This window comes from Diplotaxodon limnothrissa, linkage group LG15 (assembly GCF_057381915.1).
Source record: "Diplotaxodon limnothrissa isolate DT_005_m linkage group LG15, D_limnothrissa_male_GT1.1, whole genome shotgun sequence".
Classification (NCBI taxonomy): Eukaryota; Metazoa; Chordata; class Actinopteri; order Cichliformes; family Cichlidae; genus Diplotaxodon; species Diplotaxodon limnothrissa.
The window spans coordinates 19,206,211-19,216,686 of NC_140610.1; the positions used below are offsets into that span (position 1 = coordinate 19,206,211).

The window sequence follows — 10,476 nt, forward strand, 5'->3', positions numbered from 1 at the left end:
AGACCTGAGATCATGTACGTGTCTCGCCTCACCCTCAAACGGTCGCATCAAATGGCCGGCCCTCCCTGAGCTTAGTTCTGCTGGAGGTTTCTTCCTGTTAAAAGGGAGTTTTTCCTTCCCACTGTTGCCAAGTGCTTGCTTATAGGAAGTCATTTGATTGGTGGGGTTTTCTTTCTCTTATTGTAGCATCTTTGTCTTACAATACAAAGCTCAATATGAGATTAATTGGGCTAAAAACTTATGATGTAGTTGTGCCACGTGTTTAACTAACAAGATTTCCCATTTCATGAAATGAAATTGTGTCTCTGCTTTACTATTTGGTAATGAGGGAGAATTTCAATATATGTAAATTGTAAAATGAGAAGTGGGGTTCATATAAAAAGAGGGGTGATTACTAAATGAGACACAGGTGGAAGCAGTCAAATTCAAGGTAAATGAATAATTTGACCGTGTTTCAATGGAGGGAAAGAAACAAAAGCAGGAAGTAAAACATTAAAACAAAAAATAATCAAAGCAAATGAAAAGCAAACATTTAAGACACATAAACACTCACATGCACACACTGTAAAGGACTACTTCCTGAGATCCCTTTTAGACCACTGGCTGACCTTAGTCAAGACCACAACCATCATCCCTCTTCCCAAGAAAAGCCAAACCACCTGCCAAAATGACTATAGACCAGTTGCAATCCAATCATTGCAAAGTGCTTCAAGAGAGTGGTGCTGGCCTACATTCAGAGCAACATCACAGACACTCTGGATCCCCTGCAGTATGCCTACTGGCCCAATAGGTCCACATCAGACGCCATCGCTGCTGCCATTCACTATTTCCTCTCCCATCTGGGAAACAAATACTCATACATCAGGGTACTTTTTGTTGATTACAGCTCCTCCTTCAATACTGTCCCACACAAACTCACTCACAAGCTGGCAACACTCGGCCTGCGCCCCACCCTATATGACTAGCTACTGGACGTTTTGACTGGTAGGGCCCAGTCCGACGACACTGCAGTGATCGGTCGCATCACTGGAGGGGATGAAGCGGCTTACAGGAGAGAGGTGGCCGGTCTGGTGTCATGGTGTGAGGACAACAACCTCACCCTCACCACTGACAAGACAAAGGAGATGATAGTGGACACGAGGAAGAAGGGGAGGCATCACCAGCCGCAGTTTATCCGGGGCCTTGAAGTGGAGAGGGTGAGCAGCTTTAGATACCTGGGCGTCTACATCTCTGAGGACCTCACCTGGACACTGAAAACCTCACAGCTGGTTAAGAAGGCGCAGCAGCAGCTGTATTTCCTGAGGAGGCTGAGGAAATTTGGTATGTCGGCCACGATCCTCAGCAAGTTCTACAGCTGCATTGTGGAGAGCACACTGACCAGCTGCATCACTGCAGCAAACGCCTGCAGAGAGTAATAACAGCTGCTGAGAAGATCATCAGGACTCTGCTGCCCTCTCTGCAGAGCATCTACCATCACAGAGTCCAGAGGAGAGCTGCCTCCATCCTCAAAGACCCCACACACCCCCAACATGGACTGTTCACACTTCTGCCGTCGGGACGAAGGTTTAGAAGTGTGAAATCCAGAACATCCCGACTCAACAACTCCTTCTTCCCCACTGCTGTCAGACTCTTGAACAGCTGAACTATTTTAACAGTAATAATTTTGCACATCAGGTCATCTTACATATTAAACCAGCATTAAGCTCAAAGCTCTTTTGCTCACCAATCTATTTAACACTTCAGTTTTTGTCTCCATTTATTTATTTATACTATTTGCATTTTATCTGTTCCAATTTTATTTGCACATATTAACCAGCATCTGTGTGTGGACAGCAGAGAAAGAATTTCATTGCACAGAGAAATGCTTTTCTTTGTCCTCATGACAATAAACTTTTTGAATCTTTGAAAGACAAAAACTAACAAATATAACAAATTCAAATGAAAAAAAGAATCTTCTTTTAAGTTTAGGATCCTAAGTGATTTGAAATATTTCTTGGCTTTGCTTCACAGACCTTTTTCTATTTAAAGTCTGAAGTAATGATCTGTGTGGTCTGTTTCAGGGTGTTTGGTTTCCCCGTCCACTACACCGACGTGTCCAACATGAGTCGTCTGGCCAGACAAAGGCTTCTGGGGCGTTCGTGGAGCGTCCCTGTCATCAGGCACCTTTTTGCTCCTCTGAAGGAGTATTTTGCCTGCAACTAGTCACACACACCAACTCCCTCCCACGTACAGACACACACATATAAACAGAAACAGACACTGATAACCATACACAGTGTACAGTCAGTACATGAAGGTTGGCTGACGCAAAATGAAACAGATGACCGGACATAGACACACAAACACTCACATACACACTCTGTAAAGGACTGCTTCCTGAGATCCCTTGTAGACCACTGGCTGACCTTAGTCCCCTGGTGCTACCGTGCTACCACACACACACAGGTACAGTTTTCTGTCATACACAAACTTCCTGTCCGACCTTGAAACTGATGTCTTCTGGCTTTACTGTGTCGTATCAGCTGGAGTTCAAACCTCCAGGGGGCGCCAAACTAACACAGATGCCCTGCCTTTTTTCTGTCTTTAAGATCTCTATGAATACGTACAAACAGACCAATGAGTCCCGCAACACTTTACTGTATTCATGTGTTGTGAAAACAGAAAGACACACAAACACACGTAACATTCGTGGTGCTGGTCAGGCAGTGATACAATCGAAATGGTGCCACTTTAATACAACACTTTTACAGATTTTGGTGCTCTTGGAGACTGAATGGTCTCTGCTTGTTTCAGTCGCTGCAGTTTTGAGTTCAAATAGACGAGCAGGTGGAGGCAACAGCAGGCAAAACAGGTAGCTGTGAGGTTTAAGGATTGAATGAGGGTGCAGGAGAGTGTCCAAAAGGAAGATAACGCAGCTTAGATTTCTTGATGCATGCTCCAGGTAAGGAAATCCCAAAAAGTTGATTCTGGACATAGCGCTTTCAATGGGAGGAACGTTTCGCTCGAGTGAACAGCGGAAGTGGAAGAACATTGTACCAAAAAGGCTTCGGTAAAGCTGGGAAGACACCTAAAGGAAGCTCCAGGCAATCCTGGAAAGAAGGACAACTGCTACCTAAGCAAAAATGTTTATTGATCTTTTTTTTTTCAGGAGTAATAGAACAGCTGAGACGTATTTTCTGTAAACACCACGTCTCGGTAGCTTTCAAACCCTAAAACACCCAGCGCCAAAAATTGCTCCCCCCAAAGGATCAGGTCCCCCAGCACAAACAGAGTAATATAGTTCACGCTGTTAAGTGCCAGAAGGATTGCCACGATTCATACATTGGGGAAATCAAACAACCTCTGGCTAAGCGGATGGCATCTCTGAATTGAGGAGGACGCCTAAGAGTTCATCTTTTCACTTTCATGCTGTGATTGCAGTCATTCCCCAACTCTCTGTGAATGGTATGGCAATTTGAAGTTTATGATCATGAAACTGACCTCACAGTCCATTGTTACTCACTGGTGCTAGTTTTAGTCATTATGCAAAGGTACTGTTTATAAGGTTGGGGAAACCTGCAGTCAGGTGAGACTGAGGAAGTCACTGAAAATGCTACGTCCAGATGAACAGAATCAACTTTTTGGGACCAGCTCAGATTAATATATAGATCGTTTTTCTTAGTGTGACTACAGCTTAATAAGACTATAACCTTTAAATGTTTCTTAAAGGAGGAGGATGCTCTTGTGCTACAAATAATCCTTGCAGATGAATTTATACCTCAGTGCAAAGAAAAGAAAGAAAAAGAGATCCACTTTTATCTAAAGCAAAATGAAATAATAAAATAAAACAGAATTTTATTGGGATGCAGCTGTGGTTTGAGGAGTTTATTTTACTTGTTAATGTTTGATTTTTGTATTTTTCAGTAGTTTCTTGTGTCTCCAGGGTGGACTTACTATTATCACTTTAGTTTCAGTGTTAGTTTTACTTCTCCTTTTTATCATGATGGAATAATACAATACAACAAAACAAACACAGAGATGAAGACATCCTGGTGTCCTCAACCTGGTTGACAAATTGACTAAAACCGAAGACAGTTGCTGTATAGTTTAATATTTTATATAGTTTTGTAAGTGTTTTGGTTAGTTTTCGTTTTATTTCAGTGAACTAATTTGTGGTTTAGTTTCAGTTAACTTTAACAGCCTTATTATAAGATCAAAATGCTGACATATATAAAAGCAAAAAACCTTCTGAATGTAAACAAAAGTTATGAAATTTAAAACTAGTACAGTAGAAACATCCTTGCTGCTGTCTGCATCCTCAGTGTTTAGAGTGCCCTCTAGTGGGAGACAACCATACTTCATACTGCAAATGTACTCTATACACCGTATATAAAACACAAGCTACTTCTACTTTCCTCACAACAAGCAAACCATCTCTGTACTGTACTGATTACTTCCTGGTGGTTTTCAGACACTAGGTTCACGAATGCTTTTAATAATGAAAATATTTCCTCGTGTTTCACTTACGCTGGGATGACAACTGTTAAATGACTTTGGTGCTCATTTTCAATGTAATATTACTCTGATGTCACTCAGCTGATGATCATCAGGAACAAGTAGATGTCATCATATTATACCAAAGTTTGCCTCGTTAACATTATTGAAGGCAGAAGACGACGTTCATTGGATGTTAGGTTGATAGATTTGAAGTTAAATTCAAGTAATCTCAAATTTAACTTGATTATCTTTTGACTTCCTCTATTTCTTCAAGGTATTGTTTAGGGCTAATGGGAAATTTCTGTAAAATGTTATGCTAACAACTCTCCAGCATCATAAATTCCAAACATTAAGTAATGTGCAAAATAATTTAGTGTTTGAGTGGATTTGAGATCATGAAATGCAAATATATTTATTGTTTAGGACGTGGCACAGTGTCCTCCAAATGTGTACTAACTGCACTAACTCCAATGCTTTTGTTGTCTGTTTTTGAACTGGCATTTGAACATAAGATCCAAATACTGCCAAGATACCAAAGTAGAAACTGGATTTAGCTTTTGTTTCATTCTATTCATATTTTATTTTTTATATGTACAGTGAACTCAAATGTATACTAACAGTATTCCGAGTTTCATATGAAAATCTCACCTCAAAATAGAAGTGAACAGTTTTAATCAAACTTTTTTTTCCCTTTAAATTCACATCAACTTAGCAGAAGAAGGTCTTTTGACAATTCCTTAAATGTGTTAGAGAGAAATCAGCCGTTGGTGAAGTAGGACCGTGTAATACCACTTTGTACCACAAGATAGCACATCAGGTTTATGTATTATTACTTAGGCTGGCAGTCTGGCAAATGAAAGGAGTAAATGAATGAAAGGCCTCTTGAGGAATAAAAGCAAATATCAGAGGGTAAAACCATATCAACAGAGCCACATGGAAAACACTGCCCCCTGATGGTGAAGGATTTAGTTAAAAGCTGCAAACAGCTGCAAAAAGCTCCTTTAAAGAGAAAGCCCCTCGAGGCATTTATTTGGACAGTTTTGAAATACTATCTAAATTAGCTTTAATTTCAAAGGTCACTGGGACATAAGAAACAGAAATAAGAAAAAGAAAGAAGGTATTTTTCCCCTGGAAGTTAAACTTCTATCAACATAGCAAAATTCCCAGGATCTCAGTTCAGGATGTCTGTGTCTCTGTTTATGTGCTTTCAATCTCCAACTCCAACCATAGGGAATATAAAGGACAGGATTTTATCCATCAACTTAAAATAACCAGTAGTCTTTTCTTGCATTGCCCCCTGCTGGTCATTCAAAAAAAAATCCAGGTTTAAGGCACTTCTGTCTTTTACAGAATGAGGTTAAACTCATTCTGCAGGATTATTTCTTCCTGCAGAGCACCATCGCCTCCGAGAAGCATTAACCTAAAACATTGGTGGTTAGAAGTAGAAGACATTCAGCATCCTCTTCTCAGCAGCATTTTACGCTCCCTCCTCTTACAATGCAGCTTCTTTCTGTGCCTCAGCTCCACTGTCAGTTAAGTGACTAGTCTGCCATCCCCCTGGCACTCGTTCTCCCCCTGTGCTTCACAGGGATCCAAAACGTCCTACAGTCACCGTTCTGCGTCGGCTGAAAGCAGAGGCCGACTTTACTCTGTGGACAATATGCTGGCTTTCTACTTCCTGTGACTGAAACAGATAGCCCTGTATAAATAAAAAGAAGCTTCCTTATGTAATACAGGTTCAGCTGTGTGAGCCTTCTTGGGTGTTTCATCTGCCTTTCACCCAATGCATGCTGGGATGAACTCAGCTGCTCTGTGAAGAGGAAATGTCATCCAGTGTGGTGGCTGTATTTATTACACACACACACACACACACACACACACACACATGAGAAACAAGTTCATATGTATGTTTTATTTAGACAGGGCTGCCTTTAGAGAAAACACTTCAGTCTGGTGCTTTTGGTCCTCGGACGACCATCTTTTCCAGGAAGCCTTCCGATCCTCAGACCTTCCTCAGATACCAGCTAACAACTGGACACATGCAGTCTATGCCGTCTCACACACACAAACACACACACAGACCTTCACACAAACATGCACAACTTCTCATAGCCACAGTAAGCCAGCAGGTTCAAAGATTTTGTTCCATCGTGTTTACTCTCCGTTTCTACAACCAACCTTCAGGTGCTTTTTAAACTCTGCTCTTTTTTACAGTGCTCTTCCTGCAGGTCTCACACACACTCACACTCTCATTTGCTGGAAACAACCTTCACGCTTCTCCTTTCGCTACAGAACACCCAACACCGCTACACTCACACATGCATACACACTGTGTTCTTGCCGGCCGCCTGTCCGCCATCAGGCTTTCCGCAGCGCTGCTGGCTGTGACATCATCATGGCCCACGACGCTTGGTGCTCCCAAATCCTGCCCACCCTTACCCTAATCTCTCCCTCACTCCAATAACCCCACCTCGCCCTGCCCTGCCCCTCCCCAGGTGCTGCATGTCAGTCAGTCAGTGTAATCTCCGATTCCATGTTAGATTAGGGAGTAACGATAATAATAATATGGTAATAATAATTACAGTAATAATCTGTTATTGTGTGTGTGTACTGTTCCAGGTTGGTGCTCAGTTCAGTTCAGTCTCAGCCTAGAGTGGAGAGAGAGAGGCTAGAGAAAGCATATATTACAGTTAGTATAGTGACTTGTTCTATTTTAAATCGTTGAAGCTATGAGCCGCGCGATGCTCTCAAACAGAGACGGGTTGAGTTAAAGCTGTCTGTAAAAGCTGAATTTCCACTGGCACAAGGCAGTTCCCAGTCTGGAGGTCCTGAGACTTAAGAAACGTATTAATAAAATACATGAGCTTCACAGAATTTTATCATTTCAGATTTATTTAAGGTCGTGTGCAGATCTGATCCATGCCAAAACATTTAAATCAAATTTAATAACTTAGTTCCTAAAGTTTTGGTCAACCGGAAATCTGAGCTTCTTCAGAAGCTGTTAAACAGTTAAATAACTTCACAACTTTTAGATGGGGATATTTATATCTAGATGTATATACACGCCAAAGTAGCCATAATATTAAAGTACCTGCCTAATATTGTATAGGCCCCCCTCAATCTGGGAAGTTTAGAGGCCACATCCAAACATCAGGCTTGTTGTTGCGTTCCTCGAGCCATATTTGTGGTGTGCTGAGGGAGACCACTGCCATTGGGGAGTGCCCTTGCCATAAAATGTGTGAGCTTGACATGTAAGCCATTGCTTGGTGGGCGTTTTGTGACAAAGTGACACCTGACTGTACGCCAGGATCCAAATTTCTCAGCAGAGCATCGCATTAAAAGCGTGATCACTCACTGCAGCTGCCAGTGGTTTAAGTCTTGGGGCTCACCGGCGTTTGTTATATTTGCTCTGGAGGCTGCTGGTTCAGCACAGGCATGACGATTTTCAGCCTGTTTACAGTTTCCAGCTGTTTATTTTCCTTTTCTCCAACACGTCTCTGTGTGAGAGCTCCATGGGGGGGAAAAGTGTGAGGAAAGGAGCTGACGTTTTTAAGTGATGGGTGATACGGTGATGATGTTTCTGTTCGCCTATCGACAGCTTTTAGGCTGAGTGATGCGCTGTTTTAAACACTGATACACTTTCAAACACACACATACATACACAGACAAACACACACTGCTATGACACAGAGCAACCGACGCTCACACGCAGAGATACATGCACAACACCTACAAATACAATGCTGTGGCGCATGCAGACACTCATCTCATGGACTAAATGTAAGATGAGCTTTTAGGAAAAGGAGGACCTGTTGGTGTTTCAAAAGGTGCTAAAATTTTATCTGAAAACAAGAAAAATTTATTGTTAGGAGTATAAATCAAGTTTGTCTTTACATTTACTGTATTTATGTTTGCGGTAGTGAAGAAAGGCACTATTATTATTTTACTCTTGTATGAATATGAACTAATTAAAAAGGCATTTTAACTTTGTACTTGAACAGTGTAAGAAATGAACCGTGAATAAACAAGAACTGTTTATTGTGACTATCTGCTTAGTGTGTCTACCTATGTGGCATTTGGGGGTGCTATGTCTTAAAAATCTAGATGTAAAACTACAGAATATGTTCTGGATTTTCATGGCCAAAACTGCCCTGTAATTATAAAATATAAAGTTTTCATTAATTCACAGAAAATGTGCTTTGTTCTGTGAAACCACACAACAAACAAACAAACATACATTTCTTTAGCAGATAATGAAAAAACAGGAACTTTCTGTTGTTTATCTTGTTTACTTTGGTGTAGCATAAATGACAATTACATTTTCCAAAGCTGTCCAGTGGGCTCGATTGCTCGGCCGATTCTGGTCACCGGGGCCTACGTTTGACATCCCTGGTCTAGCAGCTTATTTTACTTCTCTGATGTCAGTTTTCCACATCGAATCAAACCAAAACTGCTGACCACATTTTTCTCATCACATGTTGGAGAGGAAACCCTCAAGAATGAGTCTGCAAATTAATCACACTGGTCCACAGCCAAAAGGTTTGTGAAATTATAAAATATTTTCCCAGTTTTGGGTCTGAAAGTGAAGAATCTGCAAGTACTCCTCCAGAATGATAAACATAACCTACAACAAAGTAGCTTAAAGAGAAAAGCTCAAAACAAATTAGACCAACAAAAGATAAAAGGGAAAGTAACTCAGTTGAATCTAAAAAGTGAGGTAAAATAAAATCTGATAGAATACTATATGTAAAGCATATAAAAATCTATGTAAAAATAGAAATGGCTCTCTAGTTTCAATAAAGTGAACGATTACTTCAAATGTTATGAACAGATTAGTGGGAAATCTGTTGATCTGGATCCATTTACTATTTTTCTTCACATCTATCTGCACAACTAACGCTGGCTATTATTTACAGTTTTGTTATAATGACAACAACCAAAAAATTCCCATAAATAAATAACAGCAAAGAGCTTAATGAAATATAAAGAACACACATTATTGACTGGAAAGGTCTCGTGAACCACAAGTATTTTTGTTCTGTGTTGGGTTTTTTTTGGGGGTTTTTTTTTTGTTTTGTTTTTTTGTTTTTTTTTTTGGGGGGGGGGGGTTGTTTCTCCCAAACTAGAGCCCCAATAATCATTAAAGTACAGATATCACTTACATGAATACTATGAGGTATTAAAGTTCACTATTAATTATCACATGAGCCAATTTGGACATAATTTTGTGCTTTGGAAAGACTTGTGAATGCCTGACCTGCAGGTTGATATTGCAGGTGTATTCAGTATATATGTGCAGGTCACAGGCTTGTGGTTCGACTGCTGTTAATTAATTCTTCTGAATTCCCACCACAGCGGCTGCAGCCAGCCAAGCTGCCAAAGAGGGCATCCCTGTCTCCACACTGTGGCACTTCAGCTCCATATTGTTGCATTCAAGTGCTCAAAGTAACCTCTCAACGCTGTAACTGCCCCGTTCGAGTGCACTGGGTCAAAAGCAACAATCACACAAAAAGCCCGTGTGGGCCAGCGTTTATCTTTTCAGAGATCATGTCTAAAGATTAAGCAGCAGAAGATAAATAAATCAAAGGTAAAATGTATTTCTGCTATTATTTTGTTAATATATAGTCAACATTTCAGAAATATAATCAACGAAAGCAAATTTAAACTCATGTTGCAACTAAAGTGGCCTAAGATAGTAATAATAGTCAATGCTTCGCTCAAATCCCCCCCCACAAAAAAAAAAGATAAAATAAAATCGGATGCTAATCGTTACATTTCTGACCGCAAGTGAAGGTATCACGACTACAGCAGCAGAAGGCACGCCCCTTTCCCAAGAGGAAGAGGAAACGCCTTCCACAGACTAAACTCCCCTCCCATTGGTCGGTTTTCCGGTTTCTCTCATTCGAACGGCCCCTGATTGGCTGCTGCCGGACGGTCGCCGAAGAAGCGTCTGCTGCTCGCGTTGTGCCAGCTGTCCTCTCGCACTCGGCCAGTGCTGGG

General features: G+C 41.0%; 1 protein-coding gene across 4 annotated transcripts in view; it reads left to right on the forward strand.

The window, feature by feature from the left end:
• Positions 1-3,857, forward strand: part of LOC146617401 (DNA (cytosine-5)-methyltransferase 3A-like) — a 95,715-nt gene extending 91,858 nt beyond the window's left edge. For all 4 annotated transcript variants that reach the window (XM_085372340.1, XM_085372341.1, XM_085372343.1 and 1 more), the window contains one exon: positions 2,061-3,857. In XM_085372340.1, the coding sequence (XP_085228466.1) occupies positions 2,061-2,202 (142 nt within the window). In that variant the 3' untranslated portion in view covers positions 2,203-3,857. The remainder of the gene's footprint in view (positions 1-2,060) is intronic.
• Positions 3,858-10,476: the final 6,619 nt, after the last annotated feature.